Source organism: Helicoverpa zea, chromosome 4, assembly GCF_022581195.2.
Source record: "Helicoverpa zea isolate HzStark_Cry1AcR chromosome 4, ilHelZeax1.1, whole genome shotgun sequence".
NCBI lineage: Eukaryota > Metazoa > Arthropoda > Insecta > Lepidoptera > Noctuidae > Helicoverpa > Helicoverpa zea.
This window is the reverse complement of record NC_061455.1, coordinates 8,222,690-8,246,482: the sequence shown is the minus strand read 5'-3', so window position 1 is coordinate 8,246,482 and position 23,793 is coordinate 8,222,690. Positions and strand designations below refer to the sequence as shown.

The window sequence follows — 23,793 nt, the reverse complement described above, 5'->3', positions numbered from 1 at the left end:
TTTTGTATGTTTTGTGTGATGTAAAGACATTTTTTGTAGGACCTCGTCCGCCTGGAGTTGTGCTCAGCTGTGGAGGCAGCTGTGCAGGCCGATGAGCGCTGGTGTCTCGAATGTATGCGTCTCGTTGATCTGTTGCTTGTGCTCTTGTGTGAAGGACGGCACGCCATACAAAAGTGAGTATGCATTTCTCAGGGTATATTGACAGGTGGCTGTTTTATATCATCATTATTAATTGATTATTAATAAGGATTTGACAAAATTAAAATTAGTGACGTAAAAAATATAAACAAAAACATCCTTGATTTGATATGTATGTGTAGTAATGACAGAGCAGCGTAGTATCATCATCCTCCGAGCCTTTTCCTAACTATGTTGGGGTCGGCTTCCAGACACAGAGCAGTCTAGTAATAAAGTAACTACTAAGGTCGACACTCATCATAACTGCTGTTTTGTTTTATTACAGATTATTTAATTTCTAAATGAAATGTTTTGTACACAGTGGTTCAACTCGAAACGGGAGTTCGACATCTGGGTCGAGCGGCTCTGGCGGCGCGAGCGGCGAGGGCTCGTCGGCGAGCGGCAGCGGCGCCCGCGGCGACAAGTCGCACCGGCAGCTCATCGACTGCATCCGCGGCAAGGACACGGACGCGCTGCTCGCCGCCGTCTCCAGCGGCGCCGTCGACGTCAACTTCACTGACGACGTCGGACAAACATTGCTCAACTGGGCCTCGGCTTTCGGTACCAGGGAAATGGTCGAGTTCCTGTGTGAAAAAGGTACACAATCAATTTATGTTTTAACTAGCTGTGTTCCCGCAGTATCACTCCCGGGGAACTTCTTCCCGTAACCGGATGAAATATATTCCTATGTTCACAGGGGACAATATAGCTTTCCAATAGTGAAATAATTTTTCAAATAGGTCAAGTAGTTTCGGAGCCTGTTGTCAAACAAGCAAGCAATCGAATCTTTTCTCTTTTTAATGTTAGTTTCGATAAATATCTTGTTCGAAAGTAACATTAAGTATTAAAGAAGTTGTTACTCACTATTTTACTGGTGTTCCGAGAGAATTACTTGCAACACCGGGATAAAAGTAGTCTAAATGTTTAATTTTGATGTGTGTAAGCAAAATCCATCCAAACTTTCACGTTTTTATATTAGTGTCAAGTTCTTATATTATTGTTACATTTTGTTTAGGTGCTGATGTAAACCGTGGTCAACGTAGTTCATCTCTGCACTACGCGGCGTGCTTCGGTCGCCCCGCTATCGCCAAGGTGCTCCTTCGCTACGGGGCTAATGCGGATTTGCGAGATGAGGACGGCAAGACACCACTTGATAAGGCTCGCGAAAGACACGATCAAGGTAACCTCAGTTTAAATTGTCCCAATGCACATTTATGTCCCTTAAAAGGTAATGTTAGAAGGTAGATTTAAATAAATAAATATTTGTGATTACTTTAGGTCACAGGGAAGTGGCAGCTATTCTTCAGTGCCCTGGCGAGTGGTTGGTTGTCGGTAGTCACGACTCACCATCACCTACCAATGATGATGATTTTCCTGAAACTGGAGACAAGGAAATGGCAGCAATTTACCTAGAGTAAGTTATAGGTCAACTAGCCCTATAGGTGCCTTAAATGATTACATTAATAATAACTTAAGCAATATTAAAATAACTTTGGTTTCTTGGCATTGGTTTTCTGCATTTCTATTTTATTGGATGTATAATCGGCCAAGTTTCATATCAATTGGGAAGATCTAAAAAATAACTAGTTCATTACCGTATATATAAGTGTTTTTGAAAGTTTTGTCAAATTAACAAAACTTATAGCAAAAGAGACTACTAAGTAAAGCAAGGGAGTGTGCTCGGCCCGACGCTGTTCCTGATATACATAAACGACTTATGTAACCTCGGGAATAGCGGGAGGAAGATCTTCTCCTACGCTGACGATACAGCTGTAGTCTTTTCTGGACAGTCATGGGATATTGTGAAACAAAAAGCTGAATTTGGTCTATCTGTCATTGGGAATTGGTTAAAAGAAAATCTTCTAACCTTAAACGTATCAAAAACAAATTACATTTGCTTTTCCCCGAGTGCAAAATCGAAACCTGGTACTGGCTTTAACATAGTGATTGGCGAGAGTAAGTCTTCTGGTTTAAACAGCAATTGTCAAGAAGTGCAACGAGTCACTTCTACGAGGTATTTAGGTATCATTATTGACGAGTGTCTATCGTGGCATGCACAGATTGATGCTAATATCTCTCGTATTAGGAAACTCATATGGATTTTCAAAACCCTCCGCTATGTTATGCCTGCAGACCTGCTTGGGAAAATTTATACTGCGCTGGCACAGTCTGTTACCACATACTGCATCCCAGTTTGGGGAGGAGCCTCCAAAACTAAAATGCTTGAGCTCGAAAGAGCCCAGCGCTCACTTTAAAAGTCATATATTTTAAACCCTACAGATATCCGACCAACAAACTATATGGATTCTCTGGTTTACTAACAGTAAGGCAGCTATATCTATTACATACAACCTTATATCTACATAAATCTATCCCATATAACCCAACAGTTCAGGATAAAAGACGGAATAATATAGTCGCGCACTCCTCACGTGTCCGTACGGCTTTTGCCGAGCGACAGTACGTTGTACAATCAGCTTATGTCTACAATAAAATAAACTCAAAATTAAAATTTAATCGAGAGGCCAAACACAAATGTAAGAAAATCATCACAGATTGGTTGAAAACATCATCATACGAAGAAACTGAACTAATATTGGTCAGACTTTGCTAACATGGAATACATAATATACTTACCTTCACAATTACACATGCACACACACACACACTCCCTCCATCACACACACACTCACACACATTATAGACATACACGCACACACTCACTCACATATATACAACCGAGCAGCTTTTCCTAATACTAATAGTACTAGTATAACTTACCTTGTACTGTTTTAGTTTTTAATTTTAATTTTTATATTGTTTTTCTTTAAGTTTTCTAGTTTATTAGTCTCCAAGTGTAAACGTAAATAAGGGAAGAAGCGAGCCAGCCCCAACACAAGTATTCTTGATTACTTAATGGGGTTGTCTCATCATACAATTATGTTACTATTTTGAGACAATAAACAATTTATTTATTATTATTTATTTATTTAAGTAACATAAGAACACATCAGCTGTGTAAGAGGAGACTTGTGCCCAGCGTTGGAACGAGAAAAAGGGTTAATGATGAAGTGCCAATATCCGCCGTACCTATACGTGAAAGTAAGAGGCGGCATAATTGGAATCGTGCAACTAATGTGACGTTTTATAGGAGTCTGCAAAGGCCTATTTGAAACTAGTTTGAAATAAAAACACTTGAGTTTGAGTTTGAAGCAGTGCACATAATTAGTGCGCGTGTGTTGCAGACGGCTGGTGCCGGTGTTCTGCGCGCGCTACCTGGGCGCGGGCGGCGCGGGCGTGCGGCGCGCGTGCCTGTCGCTGGTGCGCAAGATGGTGCACTACGCGCCCGCCCGCCTGCTGCGCGCGCTGTCCCGCCGCCGCGACCCGCCCGCCGCCGCGCTGCTCACGCAGCTCGTCGCCGCCGTGCTCGACAACGCCGTCAGTACACATCTATTCTTATACTTCACTAGCTTCTGCCAACGGTTTCACTCGCATCCCGTGGGAACCTCTGCATGAACCCAGATAAATGGGCTATCTAACACTGAAAGAATTTTTGAATTCGGACCAGTAGCTCATAATATTAGTACAGATTATCCGAACTATGTTTATTCGCCTTCAAGTCTTCTTCGCCTTTCAGTCGAAAAACAAATGCAGATCATTACCAATGTTTTATATGAAGCGACTATCTGACCCCGCAAACCATAACGACTGGCAAAGATGGCGACAGCGAGGTCCCATTATTTGATGTAACTTCCGAAACATCTAAACTCAAGCTTTCTATAAAAGTCCGTCTGATTGCTACGCAAAACGATGTAGCAGTACACACACTAATAACTTCTGGCAAAAGTACTTGTGCTATTTATATAAAAGGTTGTTGATTGTCAAAATACTTGGTATGTGGTGTGGGCTGACGTAGCGTGTGTGCAGGGCGAGCTGGGCGCGAGAGGCCGCGCGCCGCCGCGAGTGCTGCGCAGCCGCTATATCCGCCCGCCTGCGGTAACGTTACGATGGTGTGATGCTCCCCAGCCTGCCCGTGCAAGAAACCTCTAAAACGACTGATCTATTTCTCTATAAAAAACTACTTATTAACATACACATGTGAAACCCGTCACTCGTTTTAGAGCCTAATGTCATCAGTGCTTGAGACACCGTTGCACGGATTTTATGTGTACCGTTTTAAAATCCATGTTGTGGCTTGAATCCGTCGAACGATGCCATCAATTACGCTCAGCTTAGAATTATTTAGAATAGAAAAACTCGATGATTTCAGTTATCATAAGCAATCATCAGAATTAAAATACTAATATTAATATTTTTTTTCTGCTGAGTTGATTAAAGTTCTAATAAACTTTTTTCTTCCACTATCATTATTCTTGAATGCATCCACATTTTCTGTAAAGACATCACACCATCGAAACTTACCTGCATCTACAATCCTTCTTTTGTGTTTATTTTCTGTGTTTAATAATAATAATTATGCTATATGGTTAAAAGGTTTTAAATATCTGATTCCGTGTGTTGATTGTGTTAGGACGACGACGACGGTCACCTCATAGTGCTGGGTATCGCAGAAGAGCTCATGGTGAAGGCATCCGACATATACCTGGAGCAGTTCGCGCGTCTCGGCGTCTTCAGCAAGGTGGAGGGGCTGGCCGCTGCGCCGGCTGCTTTCATGTCTTCTGATAATGACACTTCTAGTACTCCGGGTGAGACATAAATTTTTTCTGGACGATGTTTTCAATTCAAACTAGCTAAATTGTGAATGAACCATTTATTTTAAATAATATTTACACCTAAACAAAGATAGCAGAAAATCTTCCAACGTTTTTTTTTATCAGTGGCAGAAATAGAATGTTTTTTGTATAGGTTGCAGTGAAGACGCGTCGTGCCTGTCAAGCGGCGTGGGCTACTCGTGGGCGGAGTGGTCGCTGTGCCGCGGCCGCGACGCGCTCTACGTGTGGAGTGACGCGGCCGCGCTCGAGCTCAGCACCGGCAGTAATGGCTGGTTCCGCTTCCTGCTCGACGGCAAACTGGCCACTATGTACTCCAGCGGCAGCCCTGAACATCAGACTGATAATACTGGTATGTACTTCCTACTATGATTGCTGACGGTAGTAACTACATCAACTATTTTTCCCCATTTGACATATATCTGTTTTTTAAATAAATTTTAACAATTGACTCAATTTCAGAAAACCGTGGTGAATTTATCGACAAACTGCAAAGAGCTCGAGCCTCAGTAAAGAATTCGGTCCCACAACCGATTCTTTCGAAGCCAGGGACGTCTAAATTGATTATTGGTAACTGGGCTCTTTCCTGCAAAAAGTGAGTAGATACAGAATACATAAATAACTGACCTGAATTGGAATTAAGTTTCAATTATTCAATTGAAACATTATTCGATTTTTCAGAGAAAAAGAATTACAAATCCACAACACAGATGGTCAGCAACAGACTACAATACTCAGAGAAGACTTGCCTGGTTTTATTTTTGAATCGAACAGGGGAACCAAACACTCATTTACTGCTGAAACCTTTTTAGGTAAGAACGAAATAAATCGTAAGCAAGTAGAAAATGGTAACTGGTTTGATTTTAGGAATATCTAAAGGATTTGAAATTTTTAAGGTCCCGAGTTGGCAAGCGGCTGGACAGACCGCAGGACTGTGACACCTCATAATGCAGTAAATGCAAGTCGATCACGATTGGCAGCTAAAGCAGAAGCATTGAAAGCACAGGTTCGTCACAAAAAATAAAAAATTGTAAGTTATAATGTAAAGCATGGGGGTAAATGGATGATTTATGTGTTTGTTACGTAGGTGTGCGAGCGAGCCCGCGCGCTGTACTCGCGGCACCTGGCCAACGCCGCCACGCGCCAGCCGCGCCCGCCCGTCGCCCGGCTGCGGGCCCTGCTCGCCACCATGCAGCGCCTCGCCACGCAGCCCACAGGTACCCTCCACAGCCACCGAATTCACTTGTCTTCCTAGTACATACAAAAAATATGTGTTACACATTTCACACTAAGGGTCAATTCCCACTGAAAGAGCAGCGGCCGGCAGCGGCCGTAAGAGCACGGACAATGTAAAAGCGCGGCGCGGCGCGGTCCAGCGCGGCGCCGCGCGGCCCGCCGCGCTCGCGCTCAATCACATGCATTTGCGGCCGCTGCCGGCCGCTGCCGGCCGCTGCTCTTTCAGTGGGGATTGACCCTAAAGGAACCAAGTCCAACATAAATATGTAGTTGGGAAAAAAGCTCGAAAGATGATGACACTAAAAATGTATTTATTTTAATTCTACGATCGACGGATGAAATTAAAGCAATATTTCATTGTTAAATTAATTTCATTAAATACCAGTTGATGTACCAAGGGAACTTCTTCTCATACCAGAATAAAACAATAAGCCCATGTTCAGCGCAGTTATTCTATCTTCCTAGCTATGATTTCATTATTCAAATCGGTTAAACAGTACTGGAGCCTATTCGATTCAAAACATAAAGTCTTTCCTATTTATATATAAGTAAAGATTACTAATTCCGTAGTAATCTATATACATATAATAAATCTGTAAAAAAACTGTGTCTGTACATTGAATATATTAAAAAAATAATAATTGGGCGGGGTTTAGAAACAGTAATGGAGCACAAATCCAAAAAAAAAATTCTGTCTGTTTGTCTGTATGTCTGTATGTCTGTATGTCTGTATGTCTGTTTGTTTGTACACGCTAATCTTCCGAACTACTGAACGAATTTCAATGATTTTTTCTTTGTTGTATCAGTATTAAACCTGGTCAACATATAGGCTATAATTTATCTTCGAAACTTGAAGACCTGATGCAGAACTCCAACAGACCAACAAAACTATAAGAGATACAAAAATGGTGCCATAGCAAAAATTGTTTCATGTGATGAGCATTTTCAGCTGAGATAATAAATTTTAAGATCTGGAACACCTGATGTGGAACCCCAAGAGCCCAGCTTCTCTGTACCATATACAGGTATGACGTTTTAGCAAAAGTTGTTCAATTTGATAAGCACTTTCTATTGACTTATACAAATTGAAGATCTAAAACACCTGATGTGGAACTCCAGGGGCCCAGCTAGACTATAGCATATGAAGATATGAAGTTTTAGCAAAAGTGGTTCTATCTGATAAGGACTCTCTATTGACGTATAAACATTGAAGATCTGGAACACCTGATGTGGAACTTCAAGAGCAATACTACACTTGGAATGTATAGAAATGAATGTTATGAAATAGGTATGGTGAATCAAAAAAAGTAATTAGTCCGTCTTTTAGATAACCCTAAAATAATGGACACGTATTTTTCTTTTCTCTCTCACACAAACAAATAATAACGAAGATACAACAAAGCTTGAATTTCGTGTTAAGTCACTACTTAGTACAAATTTTACATACCTAGACGTGGCGTCACGAGCCCCCACTCTCCGACTTTGTTGCATTATATCTCATTATTATTTTGTATGTCTCTTCAGACCTCGGGACTACAGAGTTCCGAATTTTTGGGAGGCAAACGTGGGGCCGAAGCCAACACGCTGAAGCCCTTTTGAGACAACTTTAATGAAATGGTGACACAACACCGACGATTATCCCTTTATACACTATAGAAATGAACCCAAGGACAATCCCCGGTGGACGTCGTTAAAAAAAAAGACAATCCCCGGTTCTGTGCCAAACTATTGCTAACTATGGAGGAAAACTACTTGGGCTATGGTGATGGGATGTTAGTGGATGACAATGTATTAGGTACATGTAAAAATGGCAGGTGGAGACTCGCCACCTCACTTACTGGGCCCCCGGGAACCAGTCACTGAATAGCAACAAGAGGGCAACAGGGACATGAGCGGCTGAAGGGTGAGGATACCTCGTCGGACTTTAAACGCAGATTACGCACCTACCCTCCGAGCAGGGCTACTAATCCTGCTCTAGCGACTCCACTCTGGACGGCCAAGCCAAGCCAGAGGCGTGAGACCTACCCCCGTCATGGTTCACTCCGACCGGCCGGAGATGGGGGACATTATACTCTCCCTGGAGAACTCAGTATATATAGCCCCGCGGGGTCGCTACTCCCCGTCATCAGCCTCAGATGTCCTGCGGTGCCTATATCTCATTATTATTGTCGTTATTATCTCAAGAGCCTTTGTCCCAATTATGTTAGGGTCGACTTCCAGTCACGATGCAACTGAGTACCAGTGTTTTACAAGGAGCGACTGCCTATCTGACCTCCACAACCCGGTTACCCGCTCAAACCAACACCCCTTGGTAAGACTTACTGGCTTCTGACTACCCATAACGACTGCCAAGAATGTTCAATGACAGCCGGAACCTACAGTTTAACATCCCCTCCAAATAACGGTCATTGGTATCCAAAATATACGTAGAAAGTATATACGAACTTAGAAAAGTTGCATTGGCAGGCACTTGCCAGACCTGGAATCAAAGACGCACGCTCATACTTGAGAGATTGGTTTTCTACCCACAAAACCACCACGACTTCCACTAAATAACCACGACTTTGTCATCTATTTAATGTTTTTTTACGTAATAATACGTGTAATATTTTTGCCACACACAACTTAAATGCGGACTAATTAGAATCACTACTTTTATCCCTATGGTCACGTCTATTGCGGTTCAGTTCTCAGCGTTTTGTTTAGTCTGCTGTGCTTTTGCCGTTAAAGTACAAAAATTAAATATATGGAACGTTTCTAATGGTTATGCGTATTCCGTTGTTTTCAAGTCAACGGGCCCTTAAAATTCAATATCAGACTATTCAGATCTTTGATTTTGCTGACCCCGTAGTCGCTGGCATAAGGGACAGGATCCGCGTACGAAGTCGCGGGCAGAAGCTAGTGTAATAATATAATGACTATTGTGAACAGACGACTGGCAGCGCGAGCTGAATGAGTCCCTCGATCAACTGACTGAGCTGTTGTGTGGAGACGAACTGCTCTCAGCGTACGAATTGCAGTCCAGTGGTCTAGCGCCTTCCTTGCTGCAAGTGCTTTCACCACAAGCGAACGGTAAGTCGCCATAAGTGTCAATGGACTTTTCTCGATTGACCAGTAAATTGATGTAATGGGACAACTTTTATTTGTATATTGTTCTAGTCCCCAGAACAAATTTTTTTTTGATACATATACATTTAAGACTTTGTGAGTGCCTTCCTTACGATGAGTCCGACAAACTTTTCGACTGCGCAAATTTTGGTGCCACTGCGTTTTTTAATGCTTGACTCCTGAAATTGTCGATATGACGTCACTATGGCTCTTCGTACATACACGTTTCATCTTTTGAGATTCGTTTAATAAAGTTAACTAGAGAATGGTGGTCAACTTGTCCGATAAAGATCGTGCTGTGTTTGGAGTGTCCACCATCCTGAAAATGTCGATATGACGTCACTATGACTCTTCGTACATACCTGTTTCATTTTTTGAGATTCGTTTAACAAAGTTAACTAGAAAATGGTGGTCAACTTGTCCGATAAAGATCGTGCTGCGTTTGGAGTGTCCACCATCCTGAAAATGTCGGTGTGACGTCACTACGACTCTTCGTACATACCTGTTTCATTTTTTGAGATTTGTTTAACAAAGTTAACTAGAAAATTGTGGTAAGCTTGTCTGACAAAGATCATGCTGCATATGGAGTGTCCACCGTCCGGAAAATATAGATATATTTTAAGATTTGGTATAAAGTACTGACAATTGGTGTGAAGTATGTTAATAGTAAATGTTGCATTTAGAAAGTCGTTTCGAATGATATATGTATCATTACTACAGGAGGGATTTATTAACTTGAAAACACCTATCGATAAAATAATCTTATATAAGCTCTAGCTTCTGAAATACTAACAATTCGCCGAAGTTTTTTTAATATGACATGTTGCATTTAAAAACGTCTTTTGAATGATGTATAACTCATTACTAGAGATGGGATTTATTTAATTGAAAACATCTATCAATAATTATAATTTTAAATAAGCTCTAGCTTCTAAACTACTAACAATTTGTCGGAAGTATGTTAACACGAAATGTTTCATTTGGAAAGGTTTTTCAAATAATATATAATTTGTTACTAAAGAAGTAATGGATTAGCTTGACAGAACCTACCGATAATATAATCTTAGAAAAGCTCTAGCTTTTAAAGTACTAACAATTTGTCGGAGTTATGCTAATACAACCTTGCGCTTAAAAGGATCTTTTGATTGAAATATGGCTCATAACTTCAAGTGAGATGTTATTCCTTAACTTAATTTAATTTAATAGTCTCTAATAGTTTTACAAAATGATCTTATTATAGGGAAACTAAGTATCAAAATATTCATCCGCATCGCTGTCAGCTGGGATCGTGCCCAAAAGGCTGGCTGCATTGCCACGCTGGATGGCAATGCATATCCTTTGACCGAAGTATAGGCCAGCCCTTTGGTCACGAGTGGACTCCACTAATCGCTTACTAATTTCTCGAAAGAGTCTGTGGGCACTTGGGCCTCATGGTCCCAGGGTTTCAACCCCAAACGGCTCAAAAATGCAATTGCCGGTGAGGTGTACATATTTGTGCCGCTTGAGGTTTTCCGCGGCTGCAGCAGCTGCACCGACACAGCTCGCCGTACTGGGAAGGTGGGAAGGTGCAAGGGTGTCGACGCAGGTTGCGTCCCACACCAAAGACCTTCCCATCTTCCAAGGCATTATAGACATCCCGTCTGGTCTCTTGCCATCGTCGCGCGCCAAGCCTCTGGGTTCTAAAATGGCTGGCACTCCGGCGGTGACAAGAGCACGACGGATAATGTCATTTATGCTGGCGTGTCGTGCCATGCGACCAGCACTTTTGCTACAGGAAAGACCATGGTGCCCAAGGCGGTCCACAGATTCACCGCACTGGCAGCGATGCGGAGCCGCAGTGGGAGCGCCGAGGCGTAGGCATGTAGCGAGCCGGAATGTAGTGTCACCCAGCATGGTCCCAACGCTGGGTGACGGCAGTGCGTGAAGCCATAACCCTGACTCCCACTCTCCCACAGCCAGTAGGCGGGCACGCTCAGCAGTATTGACAGATGTTTCAATTAGTTTATTTCTCGTCAATCTGCAGAGCGGCTCGTCCCACTGTCTCTGGGAAGCCGGGTTGTCAGGGAAGGCTGTGTTTGGGCAAGCCATTTTCCAGGCGTTCATGAACACATGAACGCCTGGAAAATGAACACATTTATTCCTTAACACAATGTAAAGTATCAATAATATGCCTTAGGTCAGTTATGTCTTCCAAAATACTAAGAATCGGTAAGTGGTATGTTAAGACGGAATATAGCACATAAAAAGATCTTTCGATTGACATATGGTTCATACCTAGAGGTGGGACTATATTCCCTAACATAGTAAAAACTATCGATAATACGCCTTATTTGGGCTATATCTTCTAAAATACTAAGAATTGATAAGTGCTATGTTGAGACAAAATGTTGCACTTAAAAAGACCTTTTGATTGATATATAGTCCATTAATAGATGTGGGATATTATTCCTTAACATAATATAAACTATCAACAATACGTCTTAGTCAGGCTACTTTTTCTAAAATAGTAATTAAAATTGGTAAGTAGTATGCCAATTTAATATACATTAAATAATGCACGTGAATATTTAAGTCAGAAATTGACAAAAAGAAAAAATTCTTCCAATTGTAATATTTTTTTCTCATTTTCTTGTCGAACTGACTATTTGCCTCACTACATTTGTCGGACAAGTCGATATTTGCAATAAGAATAGTATTATCTATGATTGTTGTATTTGACCGACATGTATGTATGGGGAGACACAGTGACGTCATATCGACATGCTTCGGATGGTGGACACTCCAAACGCAGCATGATCTTTATCGGACAAGTTGACCACAATTTTCTAGTTAACTTTATTAAACAAACCTCAAAAAATGACACGTGTATGTACGAAGAGTCGTAGTGACGTCATACCGACATTTTCAGGATGGTGGACACTCCAAACGCAGCACGATCTTTATCGGACAAGTTGACCACCATTCTCTAGTTAACTTTATTAAACGAATCTCAAAAAATGAAACGTGTATGTACGAAGAGCCATAGTGACGTCATATCGACAATTTCAGGAGTCAAGCATTAAAAAACGCAGCGGCACCAAAATTTGCGCATTCGAAAAGTTTGTCGGACTCATCGTAAGGAAGACACTCACAAAGTCTTAAATGTATATGTATCAAAAAAAAAATTGTTCGCCGGCCTGGGGACTATTCAATTGATGTAATAAGTACTATTTAGAAGAGAAAATTTTATATGGAGTTTTTTTTACAGTAATTATAATTTCGTTTAATTTTTGGTTACATCTATGTACAGGAGTAAGAAGCAGGTGACACAAGTATTTATTTCGTGTTTGATTTGTAAATTGTGAAATGTTAACCATATGATTTGTTTCTTCTTTCCTATTTTCTTACATAAGCTTCACTTGTAACTATGTATGTAAGAAAATCTTGGAATCATAATTTGCCCACTTCTCGGGCTTCGATTAGGATTAAATTTTGCACACGCTCTGTGCTCTGATGAAAATACATGACTAGCTTACTTAAAAACGATACAAAAGCGTGTTTTTTAGTTTTTTAAAACTATTTATTTTATGGGTTTCCAAATGTTGTCCATCCACGTTACATATTTTCACGTTAGCCAATGACGATTTAAAAAGGGTAACTGAAAGGGAAACGGAATGAAAGGAAAAACGTATAATTTGGACAGTAATTTGGATGGAGGATGAGTGTAAAGTTCGCGTGTGTTGCAGACGCGCCGGGTCAGGCGGCGGCGCGCGCGCGGCTGGTGCGCGCGTGGGTGTCGCGGCGCGGCGGCGCGGCGGGCGGCGTGCTGGCGCGGCGCCTGGTGGCCGTGCTGGAGAGCGTGGAGCGCCTGCCCGTGCTGGCGCCGCACGGCGACGCGCCGCCGCCCGCGGCCGGCACGCTGCACCACCTCACCAAGCGCATCAGGTCAGCGCACCCTCACACCGCTACTAAACCTACTTTATACCAATATTTATAGGAACTGGATTTGGATAACTGTTTACGACTTCCACTGTAATCAAAATATGGGCTGCTTTGATACTACAAAGAATTTATTTATATACCACTAACTCCTGCCCACGGTTTCACCTACATCCTGGATGGTGACATAAACTAACTCCCCTCTAATTTTCAACTTAACGGTTTAGCCATTCTTAAGTTATAAAACGTGTAACTAATACAACTTTCTTTTATATACCTATATCTATATAAATAAAAATGAATTGTTGTTCGTTAGTCTGATTAAAACTCGAGAACGGCTGGGCCGATTGAGCTGATTTTGGTTTTAAAATATTTGTAGAGGTCCAGGGAAGGTTTGAACGATACGAAGTTCGCGAGATCAGCTAGTAATAAATATATAAATTAAGTATGAAATAATAGTGGGTATATTACCACTGTTTTTTTTTCATTATAGCATTATTTTTAATAGATTTTCGTCTAATCTAAGCTTTGGTGTTTTAGGTTGCGTGTCGAGCGTGCAAACGATGAAACTACCGAGGACTCAACGTCGAACAACGGCAACAACGCCGGCCGCAATCTGAAAGTAGAGGCGTTGACGACTGTACGACAGCTAGAGAGGTTCCTCGCCAAGTCGGTCGCCCGCCAGTGGTACGATATGGACCGCGCCACATTTAACTTCGTACAGAAGATCAAAGCCGAGGCGCCCATTACATTTACATACGAAGTAAGGAACTCTACTTTTTTATTTCACTATTTTGTCAAATGGTCGAATCTTAATTATTTTATTATTGTTTTAGCATGATTTCGACGAGAATGGAATCATTTACTTTATTGGCAGCAATGGAGGCACATGCGAATGGGTAAATCCCGGTGCCCACGGTCTGGTCAGTGTTTGGTCGTCTGACGGCAGACAGTTGCCGTACGGTCGCGCCGAGGATGTGCTCTCGAGGTCCCCGGAGCCTCTAAATGTACACACGAACGATGATAGACGAGCGTTCATAGCGTTAGATTTGGGTTTACAAGTAGTGCCTTCAGCGTACACTTTACGTCACGCTCGCGGCTATGGGCGTTCAGCGCTCAGAAATTGGCTATTTCAAGTAAGTATATCGATCTTCGTTGAATTCAAAAACATGAATGTATTGTAACTGGACCACTAAATCGTTTATTTATATTATTTTGCATAGATGTCAGCTGACGGCGTGACATGGAGCACGCTGTTGTCGCACAGCGACGAACAAACGTTACAGGAGCCGGGCAGTACGGCCACGTGGCGGATCCGCGCCGACGCGCCGTATCGATACCTCAGGATACAGCAGAACGGAAAGAATGCCAGCGGACAGAGCCATTATCTGTCACTCTCCGGCCTTGAGATTTATGGCAAAGTGCGTACATATTACAAACACATACATACAAATTACATGAATAGTACATATTAGTATTTGTTGTTATCATATATCGTCATATTATATTATGTTCTGTAGACAAAACTCTGCAGTTATATGGAATTTTGTATGCGAAATACTTTTGTCGGTGTTTAGCAATAAAAGATGCAAAATTGTTCGGGGGCATTGAGGGATTTTATTGTTTGATTGAGCTCGTATTGAACTGTGTGGTGTACAGGTGGTGAGCGTGAACGAGGTGGGTCCGCGTCAGTGCGGCGGCGGCGGCGCGGCGGTGGGGGCTGGGGGCGGGGCGCGGGCGCGGCGCTGGTCGCGCGGGGCCCGCGGGGTCTGCGCGGGCGCGCGGGTGCTGCGCGGCCCCGACTGGAAGTGGCGCGACCAGGACGGCCCGCATCCCGCGCTCGGCACCGTCACCTCTGACCTGCACAATGGATGGGTCGATGTCAGGTGACTGATGCATACGCATTGTACATAGTTATTGATGCGCCCTAACACCTGCATGAGCCAAGGTTGTGCACTTACTGTGTGTGGCTCAGATCTCCTAAATGGAATTGTGGTTTCCCTTCAAATCGCCTATAAAACGATAATATCATCTCAAATCTTGTATTGTGTGTAACCTAAGGTGGGACCATGGAGGACGCAACTCCTACCGAATGGGTGCGGAGGGCAAATTCGACCTAAAGGTGGTGAGCGGTGGCGCCACCGGCGGCGATAACAAACAAGGCCGCAAGAGCCACTCCACTCCCAGCCTGCCTGATGCTACGGGCGCCGACCATCAGGTAAGCGAATTGAATATGTTATCTTATGCTGTACGGCGTACGAGATAATACATGCGTTTCAATATCTGACTCTGTTATTAGGTATCAGTAGCATCGACCGAGCAAGCGTCGTCGGCGGACAACATATCGAGCGAGGAGATGGCGAGCAACATGTCGCGGCCCCGCACCCACGCGACTGACCTCTCTGCTATCAACAATTCTACGCACCATATTAATACAGGTAAACAGCCTACACTAAAGTAAATTAAAAATATATTGGACCTGAACACATAGTAGTATATCTTTTTCCTAATTTACAAACCAAATGTTTTTTTGTTTCATTTCAGATCTAGCAACAATTGTAGAATCGCTGACACTTGGAGCGGAGAGCAATAATTGCATGTCCGATTTGGGCAACACATCCTTCACAAATATGGAAATGGGCCCCACAAGTATTACCGACATCACCAAACCCTACCCAGCCAAAGAACCGGTACCAGAAACTAATACTCAAGAGGTTAGTCCCTGTTCAAAACTTAAGGCTTCAATGTCTCACTTCAATTGTAAACTCGTTTTTGATATAAGGCCTTAACAACCAGTAGTATTTTGTCTGGTATGTTGTGGCTGATTTGAATAGTTGTGTGGCATATATTTGATGAGTCATGTGTGAGGATGGATGAGTGTGTGTGCGGCGGCGGGTGACGCGGTGTGTGGCGCAGGTCGCGGACGTAGTGCGCAACACCGCCAACGCGCTGCTGTCGCGCGACCTGCCGGCGCTGCCCGCCTGCCTGCTGCAGGCTCTGCGCGACCACGCCGCCCGCCTCCACCTGCAGGTATCGACAACTAAGCGCCACTATTTGCGACCGGACCTTGCTTTATTCATGCCAGTGCTAGGGCCTTCTCTCAGTGCTCTTCCATAACCACGTACATTTATGAGACTTGCAAAAGATCACGACTCGCTGTATTTATTAAAAAGATGTCGCTGACGTTTAAACGCGATGCCTATGTATATTTATTGCGAATCGCGTATCTTAGCGGGGGCTCTTATTACATTATTTATAAATGTTGTAGCTTTACAGACTCACTCGTGTTTATTTTATTTTACGCCTTGTGACATTTGATTGACTTCTGCGAGTTGTTTGCAGTGTGAGGACAACGACGCTGCCGATGGTCAGTATGGTGACCACAAGAAAGACAGTCAGTCCGGTGGCTCAGGCGCAATGAGCGCTAGCGAACCAGATTTAACTCAACAGGTAAACAAATGCCGTCTTCAATTGTTCACAGAGTTCAAAAGGACAAGATATAATATTACCTGAGTGGATGGAATAGGAAAACCGCATTTGCTTATGAGACCGTCGTTGTCCTCGCAGTGTTATGTACACTGCTGGTCACATTATTATCAAAATTATTTCCATGTTCTTAAAGCTTCTTTTAATTATACATTTTTACATAGTTACAATGTCTGCAATCACATCAACATTTTCAAAATAATAATTGCTGCTCTGGTTGTGCATGTTGCATGCTTGTTTCTAATGTTTAATGCTGTTTTAATTTTAATACTTTGCATAAATTTCGTAAAATACAGGGTGCCGCAAGGCTGTTGGAATCTCTAGGAGTGGGTCGCGGCGCGGGTGCCGGTCGCGGCAACAACCCACAGCGTGCTCCTCGGACTAACCACTCCACTAGCCTATTCCCAAGGTTAGTAGTCAATTCCCATTATGATAACTGAATAATACTAACACATGTTTGCTAACAACAGAATTGATATTCTGTAAAACAGATTGACACTTGGTACTGTTTCGGTGATTCGTCGCAAGGCTGTCAGATAAACAACACTGGCCTTATCTACTCTGAAAAATATGTGTGACGTTTTGATTTTAAGCTATTTGTTAAATATATATGATAAAAAAATATTGGCACTTTGTTTTGGAATGTGCCGTGTCTTGATTATTTCTGAACGTTTAAATATTTTGGTTCCTTATACTTATACTATACTAATTATATATATATACTAATACTATATTACGAACGAAATACTAAATTCAGATTTGTGGAAGTCCAATTGTCCATTAGATGCTACGTGATGATAAGAGTATTGCCATTTATTTTGGTTTGACAGTTTGGTGCGCCTCGCTCTCTCAAGCAACTTCCCTGGAGGACTACTCTCAGCTGCTCAAAGCTACCCGTCGCTGGTTCCAAACGCACAAAATGCTCTGACCCTGTCTCTCACGTCCACGTCGAGTGAAAGTGAACAGGTAATAATAAATAATTACGAGAAACACCTAAGGTTATGTCCTATTAAACTTTTTGTGTATATGCATGTCCTTAATATGGTTTTCTAGTGATGGTTATTTATTTATATTAGTCAAGGGGCACATAGTTATTTTTACTGGATATTCACGTTTTGTTATACTGTGCATGTACCAAGTAGTTAGATAATTATTATAATCTGGGTCTAAATATTAAAAGTGGCTGCAGGTGTCGTTAGAAGACTTCCTGGAGTCGTGTCGCGCTCCCGCCTTGCTGACGGAGCTGGAGGACGACGATGAAGGCGAAGACGCGCTCGATAGTGATAAGGAAAACGAACCCACATATCAAGAGGTAGTAAGTATTCATCGCACAAGTAGTATTAGTATAAACCTCGTAGGTACCTGTAGTGCAATTCTTAGTCACTGTTTGCTAGAGATTCTGAAGAAATATTTAGTCATGACAAATAGTTCAAACACAAAACACTATTGCGTATCTGCAGAGATTTCTGTTAACAATAATTTCGCACAGGTCTCACGGAATCTGCTGTCATTGATGGAAGAAGAAGCTTTGGAAGCGGTTCGAGGTAACAGTGGCCAGGGTAGCCGCCAGCGTAAACCATGGGACGATGATTTCGTTTTAAAACGACAGTTCTCAGCGCTCATACCGGCGTTCGACCCTCGACCTGGAAGAACTAATCTGAACCAAACTGTTGGTAAGTTGAAATACACTGTAGCGACATGAAACGCATACAACCTTTTCGACTCGCAACCTTCAATAGTCATGAAGAAAAATACAATGAAGTTCAAATGTCAAATTCAAAATTTTAAATTTTCAAAAGCTGATTTTCGCTGTCGCAGGCGTACACATATAAATAGGGCGTTCAAATAAATCAGTCGACATAAATTTCTTGTTTATAATTCATCTCCTAAATTGGTGACCCCGACGTGATTGATCGTGAAGTCGCTCCGTGAGTAGAGCCATCGACACCATGACGTCGAGACCAAATGAAGAATTCGTCGACGCTCAGGGCGGTATCACGGCCAGCAATGACGTGGCCACGATATCCCTGCCGGCAAGACTTCCACCGTTCTGGCGACAGAATCCTCGGCTGTGGTTCGCGCAATTTGAAGCAGCTGTCGCCGCCAGCAAACTAGGAGATGAACAGAAATTTAATCTTGTCGTTCCACTACTGGGTTGCAACAACCTGGAATTAATTACGGATCTAATACTGGAGCCTCCGGCTACCGGCAAGTACCAGACTTTGAAGGAAAGACTGATAGCGACTTTTCAAGAGTCTGACGATCGCCAACTGCAGAAGCTGTTGAGTGGCCTCGAACTCGGCGATCAAAAACCAAGCCACCTTCTTCGGAGAATGCGTGATCTCGGCGGAAAATTATTGTCCCAAGAAGCACTTAAGGTTATGTGGCTGAAGCAGTTACCCGCATATGTGCGCTCCGTACTTTCCATCAACACGGAATCATCGCTTGAAACCATAGCTGCGATGGCCGACAAGATGCTCGAACAATATGAACCTGCTTCAATCGCCGCCGTCGCTACAAATGACCCATCCACTTCAGCCGACGGTGCTCAACAAAACGTCATAACCAACCTACAGATAAACATACTTTCGAAGCAAATCGAGAAGTTAACACTTGAAGTCGCCGAGCTACGTTCAAGCCATCGGCGCGCGACATACCGCCGCCACCCTCCCTCCCGTTCTCGCTATCGCTCATCGTCGCGTCAACGCAGCGTTTCCCGCCAAAAGCGAGCATCTGGCAAGCCGAGCGACGATAATGGGTTATGCTACTATCACTTCAGATTCGGCAACGATGCGCGCAAATGTGAATCACCCTGTTCCAGATCTAAGCCGGAAAACTAAATAATACATCGACCGCGGCGGAGGTCGATGTAAACCAAACTAGCCGCCGCTTATGTGTGACCGACATCGTCAGCAGAGAGAAATTCCTCATCGACACAGGAGCGGACATATCAATATTGGCCGCTCGCAATGCAAAAAACTCAAAGCCCGCAAAAACGGCCTACAAATTATTCGCTGCCAACGGCACAGAAATTCGTACCTATGGAGAGCGCACTCTAGAGCTCAACCTAGGCTTACGAAGAAGCTTCAGGTGGACTTTCGTCGTCGCCAAGGTGAAGACTTCAATACTAGGCGCAGATTTCTTAGTTCACCACAAATTACTAGTCGATCTTCACCAAAGAAAACTCATAGACCGAGTGACCGATCTCAGTATAAGTACAATAAGAATAAACAACTGCGAGGAAACCGTCTTCACGATCAATCACGACCACGCCTACCACGACCTTCTAAAAAAATATCCTGATGTACTGCGACCTATGTCACTAAAGACGCCAGCCAAACATAACGTCACACACCATATAGAGACAACCGGCCCTCCAATATTCTCTCGGCCGCGCCCTCTTCCTCCCGACAAGTACAAAGCCGCGAAACTCGAGTTCGAACGCATGATAGAGATGGGAATATGCAAACCATCATGCAGTCCGTGGGCGAGTCCACTCCATGTTGTCAAGAAAAAAGATGGTTCACTACGAGTATGCGGAGATTATAGAAGACTCAACGCAGTCACCGTTCCCGACCGATACCCCATACCGAGAATTCAAGATTTTACATACCAACTTCACGGCAAGAAGATATTCTCAAAACTCGATCTGAAAATGGCATATTATTGGATTCCTATCGCAAAAGAAGATGCACAGAAAACGGCAATAATAACACCATTTGGCCTTTTCGAATTCAACTGCATGACTTTCGGCTTAAGAAATTCCGGTCAAACCTTCCAACGCTTCATGCATGAAGTCCTTCGAGGACTAGACGACATCGTATTTTGTTTCGTTGATGATATGCTGGTATTCTCGAGAAACAAGGAAGAACATCGCCAGCACTTACAAATGGTACTCGAACGCCTAGATTCCTTCGGCGTCAGTCTAAACATTGGAAAATGTGAATTCGACAGGGAAACCATCGAATTTCTCGGATACGAAGTCTCGTCAGAAGGAATTAAACCTACTCAGAATCGAATACAAGCAATCGTTAACTATCCGAAACCTCAAACAGTTCAAGAACTGCGAAGATTTCTTGGAATGATGAACTTCTATCGCAGTTGTTTACCTCATCAAGCTGAAAGTCAACACGAATTGAACAAATATCTACATAACAGCAAGAAAAACGACAAAACTCCGATTAAATGGTCACAAGAGGCAGAACAAGCTTTTGAGAAATGCCGACAAAGCATACTCGAAGCAACAACGCTAACGCACCCGATTCCCAACGCGCCGCTAAGTTTATACACTGACGCATCGAATACTAGCATCGGCGCCGTCCTTCAACAAAAGGTCGACAACGTTTGGAAACCACTGGCATTTTTCTCAAAATCCATGAGCGAAACTCAACGAAGATACAGCGTGTACGATCGCGAATTATTAGCCATGTACACCGCTGTTCAACATCTTAGAAGATTGATAGAGGGCAATCACCTCACAATATTCACCGACCACAAACCATTAACTTTCGCGCTAACAAGAACGCCTAGCAGCAGTGATACTCCAAGACGAGAACGCCAACTCCACTTCATTAGCCAGTTTTGCACAAAAATTCAATACGTGCACGGTGATAACAACGAAGCTGCCGACGCTTTATCACGCATAGAAGAGATAGATTTCTCACACGCTACCATTGATTACAATCAACTCGCCCAAGACCAGGAAAAGGACGACCAACTGAAATCCTACATGGCCAACCCAAAACTCAAATTTTCACGCATCCGATGGCCAGGAGGTCAACGACCCGTCGTATGCGAGACATCTACCGGCAACATTCGTCCCTACCTACCAGTGGCTTATCGTTTTGCAGCCTTCAAAGCACAACACGAACTAAGTCATCCGGGAGTACGAACATCTCGAAAAACAATGTCTGCAAAGTTTTTCTGGCCGGGTATGAACAAAGAAGTTGGCCTATGGGCAAAAGCCTGCATCGGTTGCCAGCGCAGCAAGATTCAACGTCACGTTGTCAGTCCGCTAGGCAATTTTCAAAAATCCTCTCGCTTCGAACACGTTCACGTAGACATCGTGGGACCGCTGCCTCCTTCAAACGACTACAGATACCTTCTTACGATGATCGACCGCTGCACAAGATGGCCCGAAGCAATTCCTATGCGTGACATCACTGCCGACACCGTTGCTAAAGCGATGTACGAAGGATGGATATCACGATTTGGCTGCCCACTACGTGTAACAACGGACCAAGGAAGACAATTCGAATCTGCATTATTCAAGGCACTTATGAAGAAGTTCGGCATCACTAGAATTCGAACCACCGCTTTCCACCCACAAGCAAATGGGAAAGTCGAACGCTGGCATCGAACTTTAAAAGCCGCACTCATGGCGAGAAGTGCAGGCACTCACTGGAGCGAGGAACTTGCAACCGTTTTGCTTGGACTGCGTTCCGCCTTACGTGAGGACTCCCAAGTCAGTCCAGCTCTGATGACTTACGGATCAACACTCAGAATACCGTCGGATTTTTTCGAGCCTTCACCGCCGGAAATTGAAGACGCAGAGTTTGTTCGCTGTCTGAGCGAATCAATGGCAAATCTTTCACCGAGTAACAAGTCACATAGCAACAACAGAAACACATTCGTGTATAAAGATTTAGCGACGTGTACTCATGTTTTCGTGCGCAACGACATGGTGAAGAGTCCATTGACCCCGCCATACGACGGTCCATTCGAAGTCATACATCGAGGAGAAAAACAATTTACCATCCAGATGCCTTTGCGTACAGCAGTCGTCTCTATCGACAGATTGAAACCGGCATACTTACTTAACGAAGAGGAAATCACTCCCACTTCCTCAAGCATGCAGAATAAGCAACAAGCGTCGCCATCACGCTTCCCGAGCATAGTGCCACAACCAGCAGCAGCGGCAAAACCACAGCGTGACACAATCGTCACTCGTTCCGGCCGCACAGTTAAACCAAACGTTCGCTTCGCTTAGGGGGGAGTGATGTAGCGACATGAAACGCATACAACCTTTTCGACTCGCAACCTTCAATAGTCATGAAGAAAAATACAATGAAGTTCAAATGTCAAATTCAAAATTTTAAATTTTCAAAAGCTGATTTTCGCTGTCGCAGGCGTACACATATAAATAGGGCGCCGCCCGTTCAAATAAATCAGTCGACATAAATTTCTTGTTTATAATTCATCTCCTAAAACACAATATAAAACTCAAATTTTTAATAAGAGAATTTAATAACACACTTTATGGTATGACTTTCACACTTTATATCGGGTGTGTCGTACCTAATCTCATTAAATCCTATCACATATACTTTATGATATTCTATGGCGAATCGTAAAAAAATTAACCTAATCCATTAATTTTCTTTCTTTGTGCTGATCAACATATATTAACCAGTATATTAAATTCTTGACCGTTATTTGAAGCTTACTAGTTCGAGATAGGCACCTACGTGTTTTCCGCTTTTATCTTCGTCCTTTTCTACCCCATATCTTGTATCTCTCTCGCACACCGACCAGTTTCACTCCCCACCAGGCAGGAGGCGACGAGTGTTCTCGGCGGCCACAGTTCGTCATTGGCGTCTTGTTTTCCGCCCGAGAAGGTTGTTCTAACCAACCGCTGTAGTATTTCGTTGAAAAATAAACTCAGTGCTCTCGCAGAACACAGGTGAGTTTATAATATTTTATACAATTTGTTAACGGTTTTACCGTTCGATATTCGATTTTGCGAAATCATGTGTTAATATTTTGTACATCTACCCCTTTTTTGTCACGATTTTATTCCGTGTACTTTTTATTTTTATTTTTCAGTAATTTATTTTTTAGAATGAGCGACTAATAAAGCAAATACAGATGCGGTAAATAATAAAGCTACCACAGCCCGTGCACGTGGTTATGGAAAAGAAAGCAAGCCCGAAGTTCCTAAGGCACCTGTGGCCCTAGTTCAATCCTGCAAGGCGTTCAACTTTTTGACAAAAAAGAATGGTGTGAGGTGCGGTCCAACCAGCATCTCCTTAGTTCGGACTGGTCACTACCGCACTTGAAGAGGGCTGATGGTGTCAAGAAAGCTTTTCGGCCTTGAAAGACTTGGTACGCTCCCACGGACTGCCAGTAAGTCTGTTAG

The 23,793-nt window shown here is 43.2% G+C and overlaps 2 protein-coding genes across 7 annotated transcripts in view; both read left to right on the top strand.

The window, feature by feature from the left end:
* LOC124629606 overlaps positions 1-23,793 on the top strand; it is a 275,754-nt gene that overhangs the window by 23,309 nt on the left and 228,652 nt on the right. The gene's annotated exons all lie outside the window — the stretch shown is intronic.
* Positions 1-23,793, top strand: part of LOC124629605 (E3 ubiquitin-protein ligase Ufd4) — a 37,653-nt gene that overhangs the window by 2,964 nt on the left and 10,896 nt on the right. The window contains exons 9-34 of one of the 6 annotated variants that reach the window (XM_047163091.1): positions 40-173; positions 500-774; positions 1,193-1,357; positions 1,456-1,591; positions 3,423-3,615; positions 4,105-4,173; positions 4,709-4,883; positions 5,044-5,259; positions 5,370-5,502; positions 5,589-5,719; positions 5,804-5,913; positions 5,995-6,124; positions 9,075-9,215; positions 12,977-13,175; positions 13,710-13,932; positions 14,006-14,305; positions 14,393-14,590; positions 14,829-15,055; positions 15,231-15,387; positions 15,469-15,607; positions 15,714-15,883; positions 16,512-16,619; positions 16,952-17,064; positions 17,486-17,621; positions 17,845-17,967; positions 18,145-18,328. In XM_047163091.1, the coding sequence (XP_047019047.1) occupies positions 40-173; positions 500-774; positions 1,193-1,357; positions 1,456-1,591; positions 3,423-3,615; positions 4,105-4,173; positions 4,709-4,883; positions 5,044-5,259; positions 5,370-5,502; positions 5,589-5,719; positions 5,804-5,913; positions 5,995-6,124; positions 9,075-9,215; positions 12,977-13,175; positions 13,710-13,932; positions 14,006-14,305; positions 14,393-14,590; positions 14,829-15,055; positions 15,231-15,387; positions 15,469-15,607; positions 15,714-15,883; positions 16,512-16,619; positions 16,952-17,064; positions 17,486-17,621; positions 17,845-17,967; positions 18,145-18,328 (4,285 nt within the window). Of the gene's footprint in view, positions 1-39; positions 174-499; positions 775-1,192; positions 1,358-1,455; positions 1,592-3,422; positions 3,616-4,104; positions 4,174-4,708; positions 4,884-5,043; positions 5,260-5,369; positions 5,503-5,588; positions 5,720-5,803; positions 5,914-5,994; positions 6,125-9,074; positions 9,216-12,976; positions 13,176-13,709; positions 13,933-14,005; positions 14,306-14,392; positions 14,591-14,828; positions 15,056-15,230; positions 15,388-15,468; positions 15,608-15,713; positions 15,884-16,511; positions 16,620-16,951; positions 17,065-17,485; positions 17,622-17,835; positions 17,971-18,144; positions 18,329-23,793 lie in introns of all 6 variants that reach the window. The other 5 variants (XM_047163090.1, XM_047163089.1, XM_047163088.1 and 2 more) reach the window with 5 other exon arrangements.